The sequence below is a fragment of the Propithecus coquereli genome, unplaced genomic scaffold (assembly GCF_000956105.1).
Source record: "Propithecus coquereli isolate 6110/MARCELLA unplaced genomic scaffold, Pcoq_1.0 Scaffold84, whole genome shotgun sequence".
NCBI lineage: Eukaryota > Metazoa > Chordata > Mammalia > Primates > Indriidae > Propithecus > Propithecus coquereli.
Genome location: NW_012154618.1, coordinates 1713701 through 1739961, shown reverse-complemented (window position 1 = coordinate 1739961; position 26261 = coordinate 1713701). Strand labels below are relative to the sequence as shown.

Genomic DNA, 26261 nt, shown 5'->3' with positions numbered 1-26261 from the left:
ATGTTTTCCAGTATCGTCTGATAACTGAATAGAAAATGCTAGACCGAATCATTGCACCTCACTATCAAACATGACTAATTATTATACTGAATTAAACTGAACCGTCTTCCCATTTGCCCGTTTGGGACTTCCTGTTTTAATGCTGAAGAATAATGATAACATATCCTACAGTTACCAAAGCCATTTCATCTGCATTAGTCGATTTGTGTAAATTCTTAGCATTTAAACGCGCTACTCATTTTTGCTTTAGGAATACTGCGATTTTTCTTACCAGCCTTCCAAATCTGTCCTTAAAAGTCAAACCTCTGAATATTTTATACATATATGGATGGCTACATGTCCCTACAAAGTCAGCCTATTACTTCCACTGGAATAAACAAACTGTGAGAATGGCCGAATGGTAAAAATGTAAGAAGGCCAGGGTCTCAGGCGCCCCGAAGGCCGGGAGGGCGGCGGCTGCGCGCGGGCCGACTCCCGCCTCAGGCCCGGCCGCGGCCTCCGCGCGCCCCCGCCCCCGCGGCGTCCGGCCGCCCCGCCGCTGGGCCCGCCTGGCCAGGCCTCCCCGGGCCGCGGCGGCGCCCCCTGCAGGCCGCGGCGGGGAGAGCGGGCGGAAGGGACCTGAGAGGGCTGCCACGGTGTCCGAGCCAGAACCGCCGCCGCCGCCGCTTCGCGGGGTCCGGAGTCCGCGCCGAACGCCCTCCTCACCGCCCGCCACGTCCCAGCGCCGGCCAGAGCCGCCGCGCCGCCCGCGCACACCTGAAGCGGCCGGGCAGGGCCCTGCCTCGGCCCTCCGCTCGTCCTCCCCGCCCCGCACCGGCCTTCACTCTGGAGCGGCCCCGGCAGCCGCAGCAGGGGCGGCGGCGGCGGATCGAGGAGCTCTCCAGGTCGTCCCGGGAGAAGCTGCTGCAGTCCCGGGACAGGATGTTCTCCAAGTTCACCTCCATCCTGCAGCACGCCGTGGAGGCGGTAAGGCCGCGGGCTGCGGCGCACGACAGGCCGGAGATGGCGGCGGCCTACGCTACCTGCCGGCCCCGGGAGAGCCGGGCGGCCTCGGCCCGGCCCTAGGCGGCCCTGGCCCCGGGGAGGAGCGAGGCCCCGTCGGGCGCTCGGGGTCGCCGCGGTCGCCCGAGGCCTCGGGCGGGCTCCGCGCAGGCCCCCTCCTTTGCTTGCCGCCCCAGGCCGGCGTAGATCCCTCCCCTCCTCCAGGGGGCGGCGGGAGTGCCGGGGAGGACCTGCCCACCCGGCCCGGCTCGGTGGTCGCCTCATTCCCCGACGGGATCGGGGATCGGGGGTCGGGGAGCACCTGGCGGGGTCACTGGGCGCTTGCCCGGGCTCCCTGACCGTTAACCTTCTCCGGAAAAGGATGGTCAGCGTTGAGCAAGACAAAAGAAACGACCAAGCACTGCTTGGGTTGAGTTCTGTTTTGCGGGGTACGGGTGGGAGAGATGTGATCTTGCTGTGGGGCGACTCTGGCGAGGAAGCAGCCGACCAGACCCCGTTTCATAATCTTGCTGGCTTTTGCTTTCTCAGGCCTGGCGGCCGAACTCAGCTGGACTTCATTGATTGTTCTGAAATAGGAGTTTCTAGGGTCCAATCGACTTTGCTTTCGACAGCTTCCGAGCACAGAGACCATCTGTTTCCTTTCTTGTCCAATGCGCTTCCTGGACACTCTTCGTTTATCCTGCAATTGTACCCTCCTTTGAGGATTTTAGACACTAGCATAGGGAGACAGTATCCAAACATCCCGATAGACTAATAAGACGAGAAGAAACTAAAAAGAAAATGCCTTGCTGCTGTTTTAATAAAAGGGCTAGTTGCTTTACTTTAGTTGTTTACTTTATTCTGGGAGAATTGCCCAAATTGAAAAATGCATTCTGTGAAGAAACAATTACTTTGCTAATTTTAAAAGTGACTTTCTCTTCCTATGTTCAGATTATGGGATACAACACTTTAAAAATCTACACAACTTTTTAAAAACATCAATTACAACAAAGTAACTTTTATGGCCAGGTAAAAATAACATAGAGTTTTTGATTTTAGTAATAAAAACAAAAGTTTACTACCAGTTATTTAAGTGATACATGGGAGCTGTTAAAAAGTTTAGTTCTAGGACAAGCTTTTGGGAAAACGTATCAAATCAATAATGACAGGGTTTCATGAATGATGAGCAGGTTTAGATGATAGCTGTAGACTTTAAGACATCTTTTAGTTATCCATTCTTTTATATATCTAGCTATGGCACCTTTATTAAAAGAATTTAACTGAAATTTATAAAAACAGACTTTTTTATTTTATATTCTTCAAAATACCAAGAATCATTTAATTTTTAACACTGAATATAGCTTAATAGAGATAATTGGGAATTAAAATTTATTACATTACAGTTGGCCCTCTTATCTGTGGGTTCCACATCTGTGGATTCAACCAAGCTTGGGTGGAAAATATTCAGGGGAAAAAAAATTACACAAAGTTCCAAAAAGCAAAACTTGAATTTGCCACGTGCTGAGTACTACATTGAATCGATGTGAATGAAGTGATGTGTAGGCATCGTGGTAGGTATTGCCGGGCGTGGTGGCTCACGCCTGTAATCCTAGCTCTCTGGGAGGCTGAGGCCAGCGGATTGTTTGAGCTCAGGAGTTCGAAACCAGCCTGAGCAAGAGCGAGACCCCGTCTCTACTAAAAATAGAAAGAAATTAATCGGACAACTGAAAATATATATAGAAAAAATTAGCCGGGCATGGTGGCGCATGCCTGTAGTCCCAGCTACTCGGGAGGCTGAGGCAGGAGGATCGCTTGAGCCCAGGAGTTTGAGGTTGCTGTGACCTAAGATGACGCCATGGCACTCTAGCCCAGGCAACACAGTGAGACTCTGTCTCAAAAAAAAAAAGAAAGAAAAAAAAATAGAGACGATGAGATATGTAGAATGGGGCGGTGGGGGGATGGTATGTAGGTTACATGCAAATACTGTGCCATTTTATATCAGGGACTTGAGCATCCTCAGATTTGTAGAGGGGAGAGACATCTTGGAACCAGTCCCCCACAGATACTGAGGGAGGACTGTGTTTATATCCTGTAAATACCTGTCAGGCTGGTATTTACAGAAATAAGTACTTAGAAAAACAAAGATGGCTTTCCTGCTCTCCCAGTAAAGGCTTACTTTTGTCCCCAGGCCTGTGTTTTCCGTCCTCATTATCTTTTCATAATTGTATGTGTTAGCATCTACTGAATTATCCACATGAATTGTCTGACTCTGGCTCTGTAATGTCCAGGTTCTCTACTTTGCAGAGGTTAGTGAGAAAAATTTAGAGTGGTTTATAATCACTTGGTCCTAGGAATTAATGCATTACATTTAGAAATGTAATGTTTTCATTTGCTTAGAGCTGATGTTTTCAGCTGTAATACCACCCAGTTTGTCTTAATAGGAGGTTAAATCTCGTGAAAAATTTTGGATGTAGTGTACTTTTTTTTCCTTTTAACATTCTCTCCTGGGAATGAACTCATATGTAATGATGAATAAGCCATCCTTGTGGTATTTGAAGAATGTTTTTTTGTAGCCCAAGAATAGTTTCCAGTTATTCAGTCCTATTTTTTAAGTTGCTTGATATTATCTTCTATAATCTTACCATTCCTCAGTTTGTTTCATTAGCTTTTCTCTGTGCTCCTTTTAATTTGTATGCCCAATTAGCATTTTCTGATGCAGTATTCCATTTAACATAATTATTAGGATTATACAGAGACCAAAGATAATCATGTACCTGGTTGCTGACATGATATTTTTTCAATCATGTCATTGTGTGAGTCTGCAGAGTAATGTCTTCCCAACCATTTTGGTATTGTTGCTGTCCAGGTTTCCTTGAGTATTGGTTCAGTCTTCAAATGGTTTTTTTAGGGTTGACCAGATAACCATAGCCATTTAAATGAGGTTTAAGTGTAGAGTTTTTCTTATTTAATTAACTGTTTCTCCTCACTTCCTGATAACTACTTATAAGGAGAAAAATACAAGGTATTTTCCAAGATTAGTATTTGAAAATGTGTTATTAAGCTGATAACCTGCATTTTGAGTAAAGGAGAGAAATTCACACCTTGATCAAAAACAAGAACTGTAATGTCATTCTTGCCTCCCTTTTTAGAAATGGCAGTCTTCCCTCAGTATAGAAACGATTGGCCAGTAAGAGTCTTGTGAAATGAATCTGTTCCGCTAGCCAGTTGACACATGTCACAAGTCTGAAATCAGGCCTCTCTTATAGTTCTGAGGTTAGATTGGATTGTTTTAGCACAACTTCTCCAAAGGATGAATAAAAAACTTTCCATTTAGTACAATTTCGTACTTGTCGAGGGCCTAGTCCTCACTAGGGAATGTGCCAAGGGCTGATTTCTCTTAAATTCCAACCAGTTCCACTCTCAAGGGTAGATTTAGTCCAGAGATGATAAAGGGCAGTGTCAGGGAAGAAAGTTTTATCTATTTTAACTAATTAATTCGATGAAGTCCTCTTGCAGAATTCGAATGCAGTGTTTTTCTCTTCAAGTGACAGTTAACACCTATAATCCTAGCACTTTCTCAGAGGCAAGTGGGAGGATTGTTTGAGGCCAGGAGACCCTGTCTCTACAAAAAAGAAAAAAAATTAGCTGGGCCTTGTGATGCATGCCTGCCTGTGGTCCTAGCTAGCTATTTGGAAGGCTCAGGCAGGAGGCCTGAGGATCACCTGAGCCCAGAAGTTCAAGGCTGCAGTGAGCTATGATTGTTCCCCTGCTCTCCAGATGATGATTATTGGGACTAGTAATTACTTAAAAATCTACTCTTTCCTGGGAATTAAAACCTCAAATCAACCATATATAGTGTGTTCTTAGGTGTATTTTTTTCCAACAAGGGATCTCTAACTGAAGTCCTTTATTCATTTGGCAAATGTTCTATGAGCCACTGTGAAAACGTGGCACACAGTGTGAGAGAAACAAGGTTTACCTGTGTCCCTGGTCATGACACTTACAGTCTAGTTTGGGAAACAAAATGAATACACAAGTTAAATCATAGTATAAGAAAGGCACAAGAATGTGACCTAGCCCCTAGATCCAGACAGACTAGGGATCCAGTCCTGCCTCTATCTCTTACTTCTGTACTTGCATAAGCTACTTAATCTTTTTCATTTTGATTTCTTCATTATAAAATGGAAATAATTAAACATATGGAGTTGTCGTGAAGATTAAAATGAGATAATGTACATGAAATGCTTAGTGCAGTGCCTGACACATAGTAAATGCTCAATAAATGTTAACCGTTTTATTATTTGGATAATTGGTTCAGCCAGTGAGTTCTATGGCAGGAAGGGAGCAAGCACTTGGGATTGGAGTAGTTAAAGAAGGCTCTCTGGACAAGGTGAGCTAGACTTTGGGGAGGCAGAGAAGATAGGAAAGGGTGTTAGAAAAGTTGGGGCAGGAGGAAACTTTTTTTTTTTTTTTTTTGAGACAGGGTTTCGCTCTGTCACCCAAGTTGGAGTGCTGTGGAACAATTGTAGCTCACTGCAGCTTCAAACTCCTGGGCTCAAGCAGTCTTCCGCCTCAACCTCCTGAGTAACTAGGACTGTAGACACACGCCATCACCCCTAGCTTTTTAAAAAAATTTTTTGTAGAGTCGCTGTCTTGCTATATTGCCCAGGTTGGCCTCCCAAAGTGCTGGGATTACAGGTACGAGCTACCGCACCTGGCCTAGGAAGAAGCATTTTTAAAGATCTGGAGTAGAATGTTCATGTTCAGTAAAAGCAGAGAGGTGGCTTTTAGAATCCTAGTTTTCATCTGATCTATTGATGTAGATTCTTTTGTGTGATGGGCATTTTTTTCCTTTTTAAATTAAAAAAAAATTTTAGTATGGGGGGAATGGGGGGTTCAGTTTCCTTTTTTTGAGACAGAGTCTCACTCTGTTCCCCAGGTAGAGAGAGTGCAGTGGTGTCTTCATAGCTCACTGCAGCCTCAAACTCCTGAGCTTAAGAGATCCTCCTGCCTCAGCCTCCTGAGTAGCTGGGACTACAGGTGTGCATTGGCTAATTTTTCTATGTTTAGTAGAGACTGTGGGGTCTCACTCTTGCTCAGGCTGTTCACGAACTTCTGAGCTCAAGCAATTCTCCTGCCTCAGCCTCCCAGAGCGCTAGGATTATAGGTGTGAGCCACTCCACCCAGCCAAGAATGTTCATGTAATGTTCATGTTTAGTAGAAGCAGAGATGGCTTTTAGAACACTGGTTTTCATTTGATTTATCGATGTAGATTCTTTTGTGTGATGGGCATTGTGAAGAAAGTCCAGGTTTCTAGTTATAAGCAGTGTTTCCTTAAGCAAGTCAGTTAACAGACTTTGGGTCTTAGGAGTTTGAGGAAAATAGGAGTTTATTGTGAGAATTTAAGAGCATACAGTGTGTACAAACTTTGCACCACTGCACCTGGCACATACCTACTTGTTAAATGGTGGCAACTTCTGTGTTATTCATTTATGCACTTAATAAGTATTATTGAATACTTTATGCCTTCACTTAGCTGGAAATTAGAGATTCAGTGATGAAAAGGATGACACAATGCCAGCCCTTGTAGAGCTGACAATCTAGTGGAAGAGGTGGATAATTAGACAATGCCAAAAGTGGGGCAGGGCTGGGAGAAAGGGAGCAGACCACAGAGGGTGCTAAGGCACAGGGGGAAGGAACTCCGTCCTAGGCAGGAAGAGCCTGGCAAGGCTTTCCGGAGAAGGCAAAGTCCAGTTATGCATTCGTTCCTGTCAATTTTTGGTTGAGACAGTGATTGCATGAATTTTAAAAAAATTTAACCTCTGTATTGTAAAAAGTTAAATTAGAATCTTCTGGTGCTGATTCAAACATTTCTTTTTTTTTTTTTTAAATCCAGAGTATAAATGTTTTGGTGCAATGATAAAATGGGCAATTGGCATGTTAGAATTAGTGATGAAAGAGGCAAGTTTACTAGGAAGTTTTACATAAAGAAAATTTATTCATGTTTGAATAAGATTGTTACTAATCTAAGTTATTAATGATTTAGAACTATTTATCTGTCTACTTAAATAGCTCTCTTATTTAAAACTTTTGCAAAGTAACACCATCCTGCTTTGAATTTGACTATAACCTACAGCAAAGGCCCTGACACAGATCCTGTAAGGGCCTCTTTCCCTTGTATTCCCTTGAAATACAGTTAAATCCCACTGGTGAGATAATTTGGAATAAGGATGCTGTAATTCCTTATATACTCAGAAGGTTCCCTTGGAAAAATTTAACAAATCTTAACATTTATACTTAATAAACTAGGTACGGTTCCTGCAACAGCAAATTTCATTTGGGTTTGTCCCACTTGTTCAAACATTTAACTGTATAATGCTAGTCTATAAAAACTAGGTCTTAAAAAATGAGGGAAATTTTATAGATTTTGGAGAGGATTCTGAAAACAAGTAGCCAATTAAAACAGATTTTTTCAATCTAAAAATCTCAAGAAGATTGTTCTGTTTTCCCAAGTTGCCTTAATTTTCTTCATAGTTTTTCTCCTCAGTCTCTCGTAAGTAATTGTTCTCTCTGTGTTCTCCTTGAAGTTCAGTATTCTGAAAAGTTTCAACTTGTTTCTTAAGGTCTTTTTAAAAATGTCATAGCATTCTATTTGAAAATGAGGTGAATATTTATACTCTGCTAATCCAGTACTATCCATAGAGCGAATAGACAAATGTAGAAGATGCATTAAGATGTTGGTGATTGTGGAAAAATTTTCAGGTCCATTTTTTTTCCATAAATACATTTCATCTCAATTGAAACACCGAAGATGTTTATGACCAATGTTTATAATTTGCACAATCATTTGCAAATTGTTTTGAAAGAGTTGCCAACTCTGAGGTCAATGCTGAGGACACCAAGAAATCAAAGTGGTACAGGCAGAAGTGCAGGAGTAACGTGACCTCTTTGAGACCGTCTGATGAGAGCAAGTATATGAAAGTGGAAGATTGCTTTCTGCCATATCTTAGGCTCCCAGAATAGAAACCTGCTTGTTCTGAACTAAACTGGGTCAACGCCATACTTTCTGACCAAAATGTATTGACCACACTAGGACTAGAGGAGCTCTACTCTCTTTCACTCTTTTTAAGTAAAAGAAAATGTTGTAGAAGGAGCATCCAAGTGTTTTTCTATCTGTTTAACACATTTGAAATACTTGTGGGTTTGCCATGAGATGGCTGAAGGGATATAATTTTGGTCTAAAACATCTGAAGTAAATTTTAAAGCTAAAATGTAGAGCATTTTTGTCCTTGTGAAATTTAAATTGGCAGTGTCTTGTTCATGTAGCTATTTTACTAAAAATATGTACTGCTTAATCCAGGCTTAAAACGGAAAAGATTTACATCTGTGTGTTACTGAATGTAGGGAGTAGGTTTAATCTGATTATGAAGTTGACTTTGGTATGTGTTTTAGTAGTGATGATGTGTAACAAATTTACATGGCAGCTTTACTGTTTTGCATCTCAAAGTCCTAGGTTCAAAGATCCTGGTTATCAATAACTTCGTTTTACTGATACTTTAGTAGGAGAATATTGGTGCATTTTCATTTAACATAGTTACTTTTGAAGTCTTGTAAGTTACTAGTTTGAGGGGAGGGGAAAAAAAAGACCAATACTGTAGTTTAATAATAATGTTGATAAATGTGGTTTTTCTCTTTCTTAATAAATCATTTTTACTTTCTTGGATTCAACTCATTTTGTTTCTCTTTGATGTCTGACATATAGAAACAAGTTAAAGCTCACCCCGTGTTTTTATGCTGCTTTTGCATCACAATAGACAAATATACAGTCATACTTTATGGGAAACTTTTAATGCCATGTTTTTAATTGTTGTGGTCTTTTTGTGTGTGTGTGTTTGTGTAGCTGGCACCTTCTCTTCCTTTACAAGAAGATTTTGTTTATCACTGGAAGGCAATTACCCATTACTACATAGAAACCTCAGGTAAGAACAATGCTGGTATTAATTAAATAGAAAATTTGTGAAATGCTAAAATATATTTCAAGTAAGTTTTCAAAGTTATGTTATATTTAAGTATATAAACAATTTTACCTTTAATTCATCTTTTAGATTCAGTCATTTAAAAATATATCTACTGAGCACCTACTAAGTGTCAGGCACTATTTTTGTGTGTGTGAATGATGGGGGTGAACAGTTGGCTATTTTAGGGTAGAGAAAGCCTTGTTGCCCAAAGTGACTTCTGAGCTGAAATCTAAAGGAGACAGGAAGCAAGCCAGGTGGAAATCTGGGGGAAGAGTGTCCCAGGGAGATGACAGCACCCAAACCCTAGGGCTGGAGCATGTGGTGGCCTTGGCATATCCAGGAACTGCAGGGAAGCCAGTGTGGCTAGAGCAAAGTGGTATGAAATGAAATTAGACAGAGGTGGGGGCGGGAGTCCAGATTCTCATAGGCTCTTGTAAGCCATTGTAAGGGCTTTGGCTTTTACTCTAAAGGAAGCCTTTGGAGAGTTTTGAGTAGAGCTATAACGTAATCTATTTTAAAGTGATCACTTGGCTTCTTTGAAAAACAAATTAGATTGAAGGAATAAAGGGGTGAAGCTGGTAGAACAGTTAGGGTGCTGTCATAGTGGTCTAAGCAAGAGACGATGGTGGCTTAGACCACCACCAGATTGTATTCTGGATATCTTTTGAAGGAAGATGTGTTGATGGACTTGATATTGGGTGTGAGGGAATGAGTCAAAGATTACTCCAAAGCTTTGGGCTCAAGCAGCTGGAAGACTAGAGGTGCCCTTACTGAGAATGTGGAGACTGCAGGAGGAGCAGGTTTGTGAGAGAATTTTGGATATGTTTAGTTTAAGATGCCCATTATATACCCAACTGGGTATGTCAGGTAGACAATTGGCAACAGGAATTTGGATTTCAGAGTAGGAGTTTAAACTAGAGATGAAATTGAGAGTTGTTAGCACGTAAGTGGGATTTAAAACCAGGAGACTGGTGGGGTTATCTGAGTTAGGATAGATGGAGGAGAGGTGTTGTGGAACTGAGGACAATAGCAAAAGCAACTGCTTTTGCCAATGAGGTTGAAGACAGCCAAGAGAAAATGATGTCCCAGAAGCCTAGAAGAGGACAAAAGGATTAATTGTGTCAAACGATGCTGAAGTCAGGTTGATGAAGACTAAGAATGGATCATTGGATTTAGCCACAAGGAACACGTTAATATTCTTGATAAGAGCCATTTTAATGTCAGGGAGTAAAGAGAAGGCCTAAATGCAGTAGGTTAAGAGGATATGGGGAGCTGAGAAGGAGATGTGGCAAGAGAGCATTTTAAATGCTTTTTTTTTTTTAAATAGCGTCTCACTCTGTTGCCTGGGCTGGAGTGCAGTGGAGCCCAAGCAAGCCTCCTGCCTCAGCCTCCCGAGTAGCTGGGACTACAGGTGTGCACCACCATACCCAGCTATTAATAATTTTTTTTTTTTTTGTAGCATTGGGATCTTGCTTTGTTGCCCAGGCCGGTCTCGAACTCCTGGCCTCAAGTGATCCTCTCGCCTCGGCCTCCCAAAATGCTGGGATTACAGGCATGAACCACCGCACGTGGCCCCTAAGTTTTTTAAAAGATGTAAGATATTGCAGTTTATAATTTGATAGGAACAATCTAGTAGAGGAACAGGTGGATACCAGAGTAAGGTGAGATAATTTCTGAGCAATATCTTTAAGTAGGCAAGGGAGGATGGGATGTAGTGCACAGGTGGAGGCTTGGCCTTAAATAGGTGTGTAGACGGTTCATCCATCAAAATAAGGTAGAAAGCAGAACAAGGGTATAAATACAGGAAGCAGGTAGATGTATTATAGGGAGTTTTCAGAAGTTATCTTCTGGTTGCTTCTCTTTTTCTCAGTGAATAGGACAGATAGAAAGTGAATATGTGGAATGTGAATAAATTTAGGTCAAGGATTGGCAGACTTTTTCTGCAAAGAGCCAGGTAATAAATATTTTAGCTTTGTAGGCCATATGGTTACCTTTGTAACTATTCAGCTCTGCCGTTGTAGTACAAAAGCAGCCACTACAAAACGTCAAAGAATGAGCATTCCTTTGTTCCAATACAACTTTACTTACAAAAACTGATGGCAAGGCTGGACTTGGCCCATGGGCCAAAGCTTGGCAACCTCTGAAATAGGGACATTGCTACATGGCACTACAGGCAAACACTAGTGGATATGCAGATTGGACACATGTCATTTAACCAAAAGGAGACATGAAAAAGTGAGAATAGCTAATTTGGCAAACTCATGGGGTCATAGGTGATTGATCCTTAAAAGAAAAAAATTCTTTGTATTTGTGCAATAAGTAAAAGTCAAACAAAAATATTTATACCTTTAGATGTAAAATATAATTTCTAACTTCATTTGTATGTTTAGCCAGCAGACTTACGGAAATGGTTTTTGAAAGAAGCTTCCTTTTCAGGTGACTTTTCTTAACCCTTGTGAATTTTTCCCCCTCCATGGCTTTAAGGAAATGTGTAAGTTCTTGCTTTAAAGGAATTTTTTCAACCTAGTAGCAAAAACAAGTATATACATTACTATAAGGTACAGGAAAGATAATAAAGTCTGTGTCAGGTACAGAGGAAGGATATGGTGTCAGACCTGGGCATTTCAGGAAGAGTAGGCGATTGCAAGGGAGGTGAGGAGGGTAAAGGCATCAGGTGGAAGGAGTAGCGCATGCAAAGGCACTGACATTTATAGTTTAGAAATGATGAGCGTACATGGCGGAAACTAGATCTTATCTTCTAGGGAGCTAGGATTTTAATCCTATTAAATCAAATTTACATTTAACTTGTTTCTCAACTTAGAACGTCTCTCTGGTCATTTTTTTTTTTTTTTTTTGAGACAGAGTCTTGCTCCGTTGCCCAGGCTAGAGTGCCATGGCGTCAGCCTAGCTCACAGCAACCTCAAACTCCTGGGCTCAAGCAATCCTTCTGCCTCAGCCTCCCGAGTAGCTGGGACTACAGGCATGCACCACCATGCCCGGCTAATTTTTTTTATATATATATTTTTAGTTGTCCAAATCATTTCTTTCTATTTTTTAGTAGAAACGGGGTCTCACTCTTGCTCAGGCTGGTCTCGAACTCTTGACCTTGAGCAATCCACCCCACCTCGGCTTCCCAGAGTGCTAGGATTACAGGTGTGAGCCACTGCGCCCGGCCTCTCTGGTCATTTTTTTACCCATAAGTAATTGTAATCAAACCATACTTGGACATTCGTTCTTTCCTAGAGTGTTTGTGTGGATAGTCTGCAATTCTAGGGGAAAAACATTTTAAAAGACTATTTTACAAGTAAACTTACAAATTATCTTTTCTTAGTGCTAGGCTACTCATTTTAGAAGAATATGAAATGAGACGTAGTAAGTTAACATTCCTTGAATTCTTACTGTATGTGCTAAGGCATTTCATTGAAATCATACAACAGCACTTAGCAGTGTTTAGATGTTGGTGTTTGAGGCTTAAATAATTTGCACCAGGTCATCCAACTAAAAATATGAGAGCCAAGATTTGAATCCAAGTTGCCTAACTCTAGGGCTTTCAACACCTGTGTACCATATCAAATCACACACATGTGTCCTCCTGGAACACAAGGATAACCCTTTTTTCCATAAATCATAGTATATGGTTTACTCTGTGTGTGTGTGTGTGTGTGTGTGTGTGTGTGTGTGTGTGTATGTACATACAACAAAGCAACATATCAATATGTAACATACCAAGATTGTGTTGTAGAAACTATAGAAGTACTAAGTAAATGACAATGGAGATGCAAATAAGAACTTGTCATTTCCTAATTTATTTTATATTTACATGTTCTGCAGAACTTTGCATTTTATTAGGAGTAATTTAACCTTAGTAGGTTAAATAAGGACAGGCTGACAAAACCATGTCATTTTTGAGTCCAACTGTTATATGTTAAAAATATCAATAAATTTTTATTTTAAAAAAATCAATAACGTGTAATAAGAATTCTCTTAAGAAGCTGCTTTGAAAAACAGACTTTGGGAATAGCTATCTGTTGTTAATAGGAAGTGATGTGAGAAATTTTAATAGAGATTTTTCCTTTTGGCTCCTTATATTTTTATAGATGGAAATGGATTAGGAGCATTAAGTGAGTGACTTCCCAGTGTTACTAATATATAGTAGCAATCAAAAACAGAACAAGTCCTTTTCACGTTTCTTAGGTTTTCCAGCTTAATGTTCAGGCCAACCTGTTTCTGTATAAAGAGACTTAAAATTCAGATCTTCTGAACTGGCTAAGTGGAAAAAAAATTACAAGTATATAGAAAATTTTGATATTACATGTATTTTTCCTGATCATATTTCTATTTCCCACATAAACTGCTCTTATTTCTAAATTATTATGGATGAATTTTAGCTTATAGAATATATTTCAGAATATTGATTCAGTTTCGGGTAAGAATATGGCAAAATACATCATTTAAATTCTAGCAGAGATAATCATACCATGGGTATAAACCTTACTTAAGTGTGTAGTTCCAAATTTTCTTAGAAATATCGAGGGTATTTTAGGTGCAAATATGCAGTTTTAAAATGTTTGAATGTTTGATGAGTGTCTTTTATTGTTTAGATGATAAAGCCCCAGTGACTGATACGAACATTCCATCCCATCTGGAACAGATGTTAGACATACTGGTTCAAGAAGAAAATGAACGGGAATCTGGAGAGACGGGGCCATGTATGGAATATTTACTCCATCACAAGATCTTGGAAACGTTATACACCTTAGGGAAAGCTGATGTAAGTCCCTAATCCACGTCGTGTTCTTGTGCATGTAATACGTGCATTAATGCTTTAGAGAAAAAGAAGCTGCCAAGTACTTGATTTAATTAGGTATGTACTGAACACAGCAGGATTCATGTTAAGATTGTGGAAAAAAGAAAATTGTGTGGCCTATACAAATAAGATGTCTGTAGAGATAGCAAAGCTCCCAAATGCTCTAGACAACAACTGGTAATTGGGCAGCTCGAAATTCCAGTGTAAACAACATAGGAAAATAAACTCGAAGCACATGTTCTCAGAATCCAAGGATATGAGAAAGAAGCCAGTAAAAATTGGGCTACAAAAGTAGGAATTATTTTTCATAGTCCTGAAGGAAAATGTCAGAGACTATTCTGACATCAACTCAACTGATGAGTGGAGCCAATTCAGATTTTTAGGCCTGAGGAATTTTGAAAGATCTTTGTAAAGCTTATGATATAAATATTTTATACCACAAAACCTTCAAATTGTTTATGAATACAAATTTGCAAACCATGTGGCAATGTGAGGGAAGAGGAAGAGGCTTAGGTTTAGGTTAGGAGGCCTGCCTTCCAGTCCCAGCTTTGTCACTGATACACTGTGACCTCCCGCAGGTCTCCTTGGTTAATCTTCCTCCTCTTTAAAAACAAGGAAGTGATTGCTCCCCCAGCTCTAAAAATCTGTGGTTCTATTTCTATGAATTTCTGTAATATATGTGAAAAATCAAACTATTCCAGAAAAAACTAATAGACACATTTTAATACCAAATAGAGTTATGAATAATAGTGTTAAAGACAATTTCCTTTTAACTAACTCTGTGATACTCCAATTCACTTTTTTTTTTTTTTGAAACATGGTCTCACTCTGTCACCCAGGCTAGAGTGCAGTGGTCTCATCATAGCTGACTGCAACCTCAAACTCCCGGGCTCAAGCAATTCTCCTGGCTCAGCCTCCTGAGTAGCTGGTACTACAGGCGTGCACCACCATACCTGGCTAATTTTTTTATTTTTTGTAGAGATGGGGTCTTACTGTGTTGCCCAGGCTGGTCTCAAACTCTTGGCTTCAAGCTTCCTCCCGCCTTTGCCTCCCAAAGTGCTAGGATTATAGACATGAGCTACCATGCCAAGCCTAAAACTTCTTTATTAAATATTCTTTGCCTATGATAATCATAATGTCAATAATTTTGCAACTACAGTTGACCCTTGTACAGCACGGTTTTGAACTGCAAGGGTCCACTTATGTGGATTTTTTCAACCAAACACAGATCAAAAATATAGTATTCCTGGGATGTGAAACCCGCCTACAGGGCCAACTGTGGGACTTGAGTATACGAAAATTTTGGTATACTTGCGGGGTCCTGGAACCAATCCTCCATGTATACTGAGGGACTACTCTAAGTTGTTAGAATAAATCACAACAGTTAATACCATAGGATTCTTTTTATTTATATGTACGTGTTAGGAGGCTTTATTTACTCCTACATAGATGATGGGAAGTTATTGATTACCTGTCATTATTGTAAGTCTGCAATCCCTAACCCCCAGGCGGTGGACCGGCACTGGTCCATGACCTGTTAGGCACTGGGCTGCAGAGCTCTGCTGCCCCAACCCCTTTCCGTGCTCTGTGGAAAAATTGTCTTCCATGAAACTGGTCCCTGGTGCCAAAAAGGTTAAGGACCGCTGGTAAGTAACAACATTCTGCAGTTGTTCTGGCAGGGAGTTGACTAGTATAGTTTCATGTTACCTCAGCATTTAGAATACAAACAAGTCGACATTGTCTGAACCAAACTCTAATCTCAACAAGGTATCATCGCTATGCTGTTTGTAATCACATGAGCCTGTGGTCTCATATGTTATATTATTGTCTCAGATGTATAATTTTATTTCTAGAATACAAGTCTTTAACATTTTATTAAAAATTTTACTCTGACAAAGTCATTAACTGGCCAATTGCTTTGTCATTTGAGGGTAGAATACATTAACACACATTGTCTCTCCTTTTTTTTTTAAGCTTTTGAGTAAATATGTTTGTTATGTCTGTTCTTACTGGCTTTCCTTCCTTTTTTCCCATACCCAGTGTCCTCCAGGAATGAAACAGCAGGTTTTGGTTTTTTATACCAAGCTTCTGGGAAGGATCCGGCAGCCGCTACTTCCACACATTAATGTGCACAGGCCCGTGCAGGTATTTTGTTCCCCTTATGTAAAATTATCTGGTTGGATTTCTTTTAGTATTGAAATAATTTTATATTGATTTTTCTAAGAGTAAAAATAATAAAGGAAATTTATTCTAAAATTAACATGCAAAGTAGCAAATACTTGAGCTCTCCTTGTACGTGACATTGCATTAAGTGCACTACATGTCTTTCTATTTCTCTTTTAAAATTTTATGCATGAATTGTGCTTTTATTTTACCTCTGTGACATCTGAAGGAGAGTTTATTCTATACCTCATTATTTTTTTGGGGTAATGAACTTGAAAAATTTACTACTAGTAAATTTATTTTGATAAAGGTGATTATAAATATTGTTAGTGTTCTATTTGATTAATGCAGGGTATTTGCATCATTTGAAAATTTTGGATATTCTTAAGGTAAATGAATGGTTATTTACATACTTGTAAAAAGCAGCCTAAGTTTAAAAAGTTTAAAAAAATTTTTTGACAGAAATTAATTCAACTCTGTGGCGAAGTCCTCGCAACACCAACGGAAAACGAGGAGATTCAGTTTCTCTGTATTGTGTGTGCAAAGCTGAAACAGGATCCCTACTTGGTTAATTTTTTCCTGGAGGTATGGTACACTTCTTGTCAGTCTTCCAAGTATGCTTACATTAAGATCATTACGAAAATCGAGTTCTGTGAATAATATTAGCAGGAATTATATTTTACAGTTTATCAGTTTGTTTTACTTCCCAGAATTATTTTTCATGTGAGATCACTGTTTTATTCTCACTTGGTGTCTCCTGGGGAAAAAATATTTTCAAAGAATGCAGTTGAGCCAGATACCTGGGGCAGTGCGGGGATCGGGCAGATACAAAGCCAAGGCTTAGAAAGGGTGCAGCTCAGAGAGGGAATCAGGGGTAGAGAAGTCACAGAAGTTTATAAGCTATTTATTTTCAGCCAAGCTTACTCTAGTGTGTGGCATGGGTAATCTGACTTAGGGTAAAGATGACACATACAGATTTGGACAAGATGGAAAAAGAATGAGTTACCTCTCCAACCTCATATAGCAGTTGGGATTACTGTAGTATTTTGTACTATCTTTTTATAGCCATAATCACCAAATCATAGTTTACTTGAATCAATTGGTATTTTGGATTTTACTTCTAATTTTAAAGTAGAAAATAATTTGTTTGTACTTCCTGCTTTCATTCACTTCTTTTCAGCAGTGAATTCATTTGGGGATATTTCAGAAAAAAATAATTATGTTATTTTTATCTTTTTAGTTTTTGTAAAAATCTTTTTCTTTTTTTTTAGATTAAGGTACAGGTTACATACAGTACAATTCACACTTTGGTCCACAGTTCTATGAGTCTGACAGACACAACCGTGTAACCACCACCACTGCAAGACCTGTGGCAGCTCCATCACCCCGCCCCATATGCCCTTGTCATCATCCCTTTTCCACCCCTGTCCCCTAGCAGTCACTGGCCTGTTTTCTGTCCCAATAGTTTTCTCTTTTCCAAAAAGTCGTATAAATGTAATTAGGCTTTTGAATCTGACTTTTTGAGATTCATCTGTGATTTTGTTCCTTTATATCCTTGAGTAGTACTCCGTTGTGTGGATGTACCACAGTTATTTATCCATTCACCAGCTAGAGCCTTTGATTTGTTTCCGTTTTTTCGCAATTACGAATAAAGCTACTATGAACATTCACATGCAGATTTTTTTGTAAATTTAGGTTTTCATTTCACTTGGATAAATACCTAGGGGTAGGATTACTGGATCACCTGGTAAACGTATATTTATTTTCATGAGAAACTGCCAAAATGTTTTCCAACTGGCTTTATCATTTTGAATCCTATCAACAGTATATGTAAGTTCCCGTTGTTCCATATTCCTGTCAGCACTGGATGTTGTCAGGTTTTTATTTGTTTTGTTTTTTTAAAATGTTAGCTATTTTAATATGAGTTTGTTTTCTATTTCACATTACTGAATAAATAATTTAGGATTCTGTTCTGCCCTCTTACTCGATGTAGGTAAACCAGCTAAGCTGCAAAAGTGCTTGAATTTAAATTTCTAGGTAGTGTTAAGGACTATAAATACCTGGTTTTCATGATGCACATTATATTCTGTATCATCTTTTGCAAGTGTGCTTCAAAATGGATAGAATAGTCTTATGATTTTGGATTTTTAAAGATGTATTAATGAAGGTGGTATTATAGTTCTTTTAGTTTTTGTTATATTTATAAGAAATAGTTGGGCTAAGTTTGAGATTTTTTTTTTCAAAGTTCATTTTTGCTAAAGTTTTCTTAGATACTTCAGTGTACTTTAGATGCATGGATTTTTTTCCCCCAAACTTGAAGGATTCTTTTTCTCAAAAACTTCTGAAACTTGTTTTCTAAGTACATAGCCATAGATCAGAAATCAAGGAAATTTTCAGGCATATATATGTTAATGATGAGGTGCACTTTGTGTACCTATTTCGGAGAAACATTTGCGTTTAAACCCCACTACAAAGAACACCCTTCAGAGTTTGTGACTTGTCTGCTTTATGCAGCATTTTTATAGCACATGTTGCTCCAAAGCCCGAGGATGGTAGGTATCTCCTTTTCCTAAACTAATAAGACTGTTCATATTTTTTTTTTTTTTTTTTGAAACAGAGTCTCACTCTTTTGTCCGGGCTAGAGTGAGTGCCGTGGCATCAGCCAAGCTCACAGCAACCTCACACTCCAGGGCTCAAGCAATCCTTCTGCCTCAGCCTCCCGAGTAGCTGGGACTACAGGCATGCGCCACCATGCCCGGCTACTTTTTTCTATATATTTTTAGTTGTCCGATTAATTTCTTTCTATTTTTAGTAGAGACGGGGTCTTGCTCTTGCTCAGGCTGGTCTCGAACTTCTGAACTCGAACAATCCGCCCGCCTCGGCCTCCCAGAGAGCTAGGATTACAGGCGTGAGCCACCGCGCCCGGCCAAGACTGTTCATATGTTTTTAATGGCAGTTATTATAGCCTCCCTAGCATGAGAGTTATTTATGTGCATTTTATTTTCTCCTGCTGGTCAATAAGCTCCTTGAGGACAAGGATTTTGTCTCATTAATCTTTGGGTTCCCACAGCTTCTCTAGTATCTAGCACAGTGCATACTAACTGATAAATTAACACTTAATAAATGAATCTTTAGGGAAATATAGTTTTATTACTTCTAAGTATAGATAAAAACAAAAAGTACTTTACAGTTCTCAAACATGTATCCCCTGAAATCTAATCTTTGTGTTCATTAATATCAGTCAGTATTCACATGTACTATGGATTAAGTATTTATGGAAGATGAGTTATACATAGTCTTTGCCACAGAGGAGTTTATAGTCTGGTGAAGATGGTAGGTGAATGTTCAGATACTATAATCTAAGTTAGAGTAAGGTGAGAATCATAAGAAAGATACAAAGTAAATGCCCTAAGTGTTCATAGGATGAAGAGATTAATCTGCTCTAGGTCATTAGGAAAGTCTTCTGGAAGAGGTCATCCTTGACATGAGCCTTGACAGATGTTTAGATAAGAATGGGTGAACATAAGAAGTGAAGATATAAAAGTTTGTGGTGTGTTCAGGAAACAGTATAATTAGAATATGTGGCAGGAAGCACCTGAAGAGATAGATTAAGTGTTGTCAAGGGCTTTGAATGACAGGATTAGGAACCTGTGCTTACTTGCAGACACTGGGGAGCCATTGACAATTTTCGAGCAGGGATGTCATTATGTGATAGTATCTGTGCTGTCAGTTAAATTGGCAGCAGCATTTTATGTAGTGGATTCTTTAGGGAGGAGAGGAAAGCAGGGAAACTATAATAATTTGGAAGCTGATGGAGCAACCCAGACAAGAAGTAACAAGGACTGTAACTAAGTTGGAGCAGTGGGTTGGAATGAAATGGGTATATTCTGGAGACTGGAGGTAGGCTCTCTATGGTCTTGTAACTGCTCAGGTGCAGGAAGCAGAGAAAGGATGATTTGAATGCTTAAATCCCTGAACTAGGCTGCTGCTAGTGGAAAGACAGGCGCCCCAAAGAAGCTTATTTTGAGGGGAAGATGATAATCTTGGTTCTGGAAGCTTTGAGTTGTCATGATATCCTGATGGAGATAATTAGCAGGTATTTGGTATTGCAAATCTGTGATTGGGGAAGGAAGTCTAGGTTTAAGAGATTTGGGAGTTATGTGCATAAATGTTGTGGGTACTGATGAGATCCCTAAAATAGAAAGGAACAGTTTCGGTAGGAACCCAAGTGCAAGAGTTAAGGCAGCAGTTCCTCATCACCTAGGGAGCTTTTCTAAAATACAGGTTCCTTGCCTCTGCCTCTAGGTATTCTCATTCAGCTCATTCAACAGGTCTCGATGGGACACAGGAATCTGCATTTTTATCAAGCCCCACAGAAGACCAGGATGCAATAATTTTAGATCATACTTTGAGAAACACTGGTTTAAGGAGTGCTATGCTAAGATTATTCTTCCTTTTGCTGTTCTTCAGACACTTCTCCCAACAATATTACTGGTATTTTAGATGGAATAAAATGTTTTACTTTCATAAAGACTATAATATGCAAATTGATTTTGTTGGAAATTGGCAAATTGGAGTATTCATTGAGTTCCATGGAGTTGTTTTCTTTTAATATATGTGCTGTGAGCTCGATTTCTCAAGAAGATGGTTCTAAACTATACTTTTGACAGCAATAAAAGTGATTTATAATTACTACAATATAAATTTGGAAGTAGAACCTTGAATTTATTCAGCCTTTAATGTGCTTCTATGATGAGCAAAGCGCTGGGACAGGCTCTGTGGAGAAGCTGGTTTATGCTGAATTTTAACTCGTGTGCATAATTTGATTTTTGTTCTTAGGTTCAAATGGAAAGCAAGACACTTTTGCCTTAAAACTAATAATTTGTTTCAGTTAAGAATTCTGTTTCTGTTTGGGTATGTATATTGGGGGAGAGCACCAGCATTTCAGGCAAATCTTACTTCTTATCCTAAATAATAAAAATGTCCTCAGAGTAGTTTCTTGTATTCTTAAGAGTAGAAGTATAAGGAAAAGACTTAGAAATAGTTCTTATATTTAAGAGAATTTGGGGGCTTTTGTGTAAATCTTAAGTCAAATGCTGGTAACTTCTGAATTTTAAAATATTTTTATTTTTAATTTGTATTTTTTTCCCCATGATCTTAGAAGAATTAACATTGAGGCTATGTATTTACAGTAGCCCAGTAATGAGAAAAAAATTAGCTGCAATTGAAACCTCCTAAAACTTTTTTCCCACTAATATTAGTTGGTTTTTTTTTTTATTTCAGCATATTATGGGGGTACAGATGTTTAAGTTACGTATGTTCCCCTTGCCCCCCTGCCCAAGTCCGAGTAATATTAGTTTTTACTAGTGGTCAAATAGTTATCACTAATATGGTTCATTGCTGATGTTCAGTATAAAACATTATGTAGTTAGTATCATAAACTGTATAATTGTAAAATTATTCTAAAACACAGTTTGTTAAAAGTCTGAGTATTTTCATTTGACATAACATTTATTGCTACTTTGGTTAGACATGTGGAATGTTAATTATAGAAAACTCCATTAAAATATGATTTCTGGCTTACAAGTTTCTTGATATGAATCTTACACAACATGTATTCCTTTTCAGAATAAGTTGAAATCATTGGCTTCCAAAGGAGTACCAAATGTAATTTCAGAAGACACATTAAAAGGTCAAGATTCCTTGTCAACAGATACAGGACAGTCCCGTCAGCCAGAGGAACTATCTGGTGCTGCTGGAATGGAGCAAGCAGAATTAGAAGATGAGTCTCCCCATCACATGGACGACCTGTCCACAAGCTTGGACAACCTCACTGTCACTTCGCTGCCAGAGGCCTCAGTTGTTCGTCCCAACCAGGATTATAATTTAGTGAATTCTTTGTTAAATCTTACTAGAAGTCCTGTGAGTTGTCATCTTTTTTTTATTATTATACAACTCACATTTCTCTCAATCATCTTCACATTTTTTTCTCTAACATGATCTCAATAATATGCCTTTAAAATAGAAAAAAAAAATCTATTCTTCTTTTAGTGTAAAACATTAAATCCTTTTATGTTGAATTTTTCTGAACAACTTGATGTATATATAATGCAAGAACTGAAGGGGTATTTTTTTTCCCCTCTTAGGACGGCCGAATAGCTGTGAAAGCATGCGAGGGCTTGATGTTGTTAGTGAGTTTGCCAGAGCCAGCGGCTGCCAAGTGCCTTACTCAGAGCACTTGCTTGTGTGAACTGCTGACAGACAGACTTGCCTCCCTGTACAAGGCCCTACCTCAATCAGTGGATCCGTTAGATATTGAAACAGTAGAAGCAGTTAACTGGGGGTAAGCACCATTGTTTATATTTTCCCATAAAGGTGACTTCTTACACCTACCTTTTGAAATGCATTTCTATTTTGCAATGATAGAAATCTGTAGTTTCCAAAAATCTAACACTACCTGTGATCATTAAATGGGAATGTTTTCTGGAGGCTTGTGTTAAATTTATCAGTCAGTGGTAGTGAATTGGTGTGGGAACAATCCAGCCGTTGTATGTTACAGTTACTCTACTTTTATTTTTGTTCCTTACACTGATCAATTTTTAAGGGCTTACATTAAGACAAATAACTTTACCTGATTATTTTTATTAAAAGCAAAGAACTCTAAAAGAAGGAATCTCCTTTTTAATAAATAATTTCCATAGCCTGTGGAGCAGTCTAATATATCTTATGGTCTGCTCGTATAGAATCTCTCCTACCTCCGTCTTTCACCCCTTCTATCTGCCTTTTCAGGCTCCCCTAAAAGGACATAATAACTTTTTATTTTTTCTCTCTATGCTTAACCCATCATTGTTTTTTACCTGTTTTTTTCCACCCTGTATTCTGTCAGCATCTATAGGGCAGACCCACTTGTTAACATTACAACTGCGTTGCATTCTAAGGCAGGAAGAGAAGCAGACCAGTCATGTTTCTTTTTGCAGATCCTCCCTTTCCTTTTTCTTCTGCCTTCCCGGCAGCTGAGGACTTCCCCCTTTTCATTGCTGTCACTTGGTCAGATTCATGGCAGAAGTATGAGGAGCTGTCTAAATGGTTTTTCTCCTGCAGCTCCATTCTGCTTTAGTCTCTCTCCTCCCACTTAATAAGTGAAAATTATTTACAACTCTTTTTTAAAAGATTTTATCTTTGGCTTCTTTTATAAAACCCTCTTCAAATTGTCATCTGGCGTTGCCTGTGTGTATGTGTCATACTATGTGAGTTTGTTCATGTGCCTTTATTTTTCCATTGTACTGAATAGGGTTCGTGCTTTTGCCTATCTTTGGACTTAGCATTTCTTCCTTGTCCTACAGCTTGGATTCATATAGTCATAAAGAAGATGCTTCAGCATTTCCGGGAAAACGAGCCTTAATTTCATTTCTTTCCTGGTTTGATTATTGTGATCAACTTATTAAGGAAGCCCAAAAGGTTTGAGTTTTTTTGTTGTTTATTGGTCATTTTAAAGTGTAAATGTCTACTAAGGACATTGGAAATCCCTGGTTTATATCCCCAAATATATCTCGGTTGTCTTAGGATAGCAGTTAGTAAAATAAAACAAAAAAGTGTGTGTGTGTGTGTGTGTGTGTGTGTGTGTGTGTGTGTATTACAATTCTGGAATAAATCAAAGTTCAAGTTCTGCCCTTTTATATTCCCTGAAGTATTATGGTACAGTGCTTCACAAAATAACATTGACTTCCTTGTAGTCCTGCTCTTTGGGGAGATGTTAATACTATAAGGTTATTAGGATAATTCTTTTTGTCCCATTCCTCTTATTCAAATTTAGAAAAAATGTAAATGACCCAAAAGCTAACATCTAATCTAGTTTTTATTGCCATCAACAAGATGGTCAAAAGGCAAGTTTTGTCTTTCCATACTAATTTAGATAGTACAAACTGATTTGTTGATGTTACAAATTAGTCTCTCTTTTACATTAATAAAGAAAAAGATAACCATGCTTATATTATATTCTAGACTGCTGCTGTTGCTCTTGCCAAAGCGGTTCATGAAAGATTTTTCATTGGTGTTATGGAACCTCAGTTAATGCAAACGTGAGTAGCCTGATTTCTTAAAAAAAGAAAAAAAAAAGCACTGTGTTCATGTCATTTTTGCCCACTGATTACCTGTTTGTGATGTGCTCAGTTCTGAGATGGGTATTCTGACATCAACTGCTCTGCTTCATCGCATTGTTCGGCAAGTAACCTCTGACGTTTTACTTCAAGAAATGGTGTTTTTTATCCTTGGAGAACAGAGAGAACCAGAAACTCTGGCAGAAATTAGCAGACATCCTTTAAGACACAGGTTAATTGAACATTGTGATCACATCTCTGATGAGGTAAGCAATGTAATGATTTAGAATTGGACTTAGATTCTTTGAAATACTGATTTTAATGTACTCGGGATGTTTTAAATACAGCCTCTTTTTTATGTGGCTTTAAAAATCAAAAGCATGACTTAGAAGATGGCAAGAACAACAACGTATTTAAAGATATTTTTCAGTTAGCTTTTATCAATTTTGGTTTCAGATAAGCATAATGACATTAAGAATGTTTGAACATCTTTTACAAAAACCCAATGAGCACATTCTTTACAACTTGGTCCTAAGAAATCTTGAAGAAAGAAATTATACAGAATATAAACCTTTGTGCCCAGAAGATAAAGATGTGGTAGAAAATGGATTGATAGCAGGAGCAGTGTAAGTTTCCATCCAACTCTGTGAGTCAGCATCTCATTTAGAGTTAGAACTTTCTCTCTCCTCTCATTTCTCTCCCTTATTCTTAAAAACAAAAGAAAACAAAAAAAAAGTCTTAACAATATAAAAGTTTTAAGAAGTAAAATTAGATGCCCTGATAGTACTCTCCTTTTAAATGACAAGTGATATTAGGTAGCCATTAAACCTAATAACGAAATTAGTATATTCCTGTTTGTTAAATTTGTCTATAAAATGTAAATATATTATTCCTTAATCTTTTATGTTAGAAAAATTATGTAATATTCTCTAAGAACATAGAGAATCTTTTGGTTTAGAAAATGTCATAATAAAATGTTGTTTCTTATACATCATTAAATTAAACTTAGAGATCTGGAAGAAGATCCGTTATTTACTGACATTTCACCAGATAACACTTTGTCAAACCAAGAGTGGCTTAGTTCTCCTCCTACTACTCCAGACCACCCCAAAAATGATGGCAAAACTGAAGTCCATAAAATTGTCAATAGGTGAGTTGCTATCTAAATTTGAATTACAACTCTTTTGCTTGTTTTTATAACATAGAATAGCTCTGCTCTTAGATTGTTTCAGAAGTATATTATGAACTCAATCTTCTTTAAAGATTATGTCAGCTTTTTTGTCTTCCCTGTACACAAGGAAGTGACAGCCTGGGGGCAACAGTTGGTACCAAGAGAAAAGCTCTACTTAATATAAAAATAAAAATAAATAACACTGATTAAATAAGCCCTCAAGGTATCCCAATGTTTTTTAATATAAATGACTTAAATTTAAGTAACTGCCAATTGTAACAACGGTGAGAACTGCCAGTTCGGCAAAATGTACTTATTAAACGTGTGCTAAGCATAGTGCTATTCGTTTTAGTTTGTGATTTTACATTTTTTTAAAAGTGCCTTTTTCTGTGGCAGTTTTCTTATCTCTTTTTCTTCCCTTGCAATACTGTCATCAATATGCCTGGTTCTGGCAGGTGACTTTAGAAAAAATCACATGTGGCTCAAGATGCAAGATTGGGGTGCATAAAAATCCCAAATTCAGTTACTTAAAAGCCAGTTTCCTGAGATTAACAAATATCGTGGCAGTCTGTCATTGTGCAGCAATCTAAAGAGAAAAAAGAATCTTTCTTAGGCTCACTTCTATTTTAAGTGGAATCAGTAATTTTTTAAGAAAGCCTTTAAAATTATGAAAGAGTTTTTAATCAGTGAATTATATGACTCATTCAAAATAAGGACTTAACATAATTTTGTTTTTCAAGTTACCATTTATATTAATATTTAGCTAAACTTTGGATATCACTAGATACTTAATACATACAAAGATTTTATTGAATTGTGAGAGTATTTATGTTATTGATTATGACCTTTTCCATTTAAGTTTTCTCTGTCTGGTACCGGATGAAGCAAAATCATCTTACCATGTTGAGGGCACTGGATATGACACCTACCTCCGAGATGCTCACAGGCAGGTTAGTGAAGTAGCTAATTTTTGGAAATGAACTCTAAGAATGCACACATACCCCTTGTCACATTGCCCACTGCCA

At 38.5% G+C, this 26261-nt stretch overlaps 1 protein-coding gene across 1 annotated transcript in view; it reads left to right on the top strand.

The window, feature by feature from the left end:
- Window positions 1-590: 590 nt before the first annotated feature.
- FAM160B1 (family with sequence similarity 160, member B1) overlaps window positions 591-26261 on the top strand; it is a 40461-nt gene continuing 14790 nt past the window's right edge. Inside the window, exons 1-13 of the mRNA XM_012663934.1 lie at window positions 591-966; window positions 8882-8960; window positions 13601-13770; window positions 15847-15951; window positions 16432-16554; window positions 21598-21891; window positions 22116-22312; window positions 23313-23427; window positions 23971-24047; window positions 24139-24331; window positions 24522-24691; window positions 25075-25215; window positions 26096-26186. Of these exons, the coding sequence (XP_012519388.1) occupies window positions 922-966; window positions 8882-8960; window positions 13601-13770; window positions 15847-15951; window positions 16432-16554; window positions 21598-21891; window positions 22116-22312; window positions 23313-23427; window positions 23971-24047; window positions 24139-24331; window positions 24522-24691; window positions 25075-25215; window positions 26096-26186 (1800 nt within the window). The 5' untranslated portion in view covers window positions 591-921. The remainder of the gene's footprint in view (window positions 967-8881; window positions 8961-13600; window positions 13771-15846; window positions 15952-16431; window positions 16555-21597; window positions 21892-22115; window positions 22313-23312; window positions 23428-23970; window positions 24048-24138; window positions 24332-24521; window positions 24692-25074; window positions 25216-26095; window positions 26187-26261) is intronic.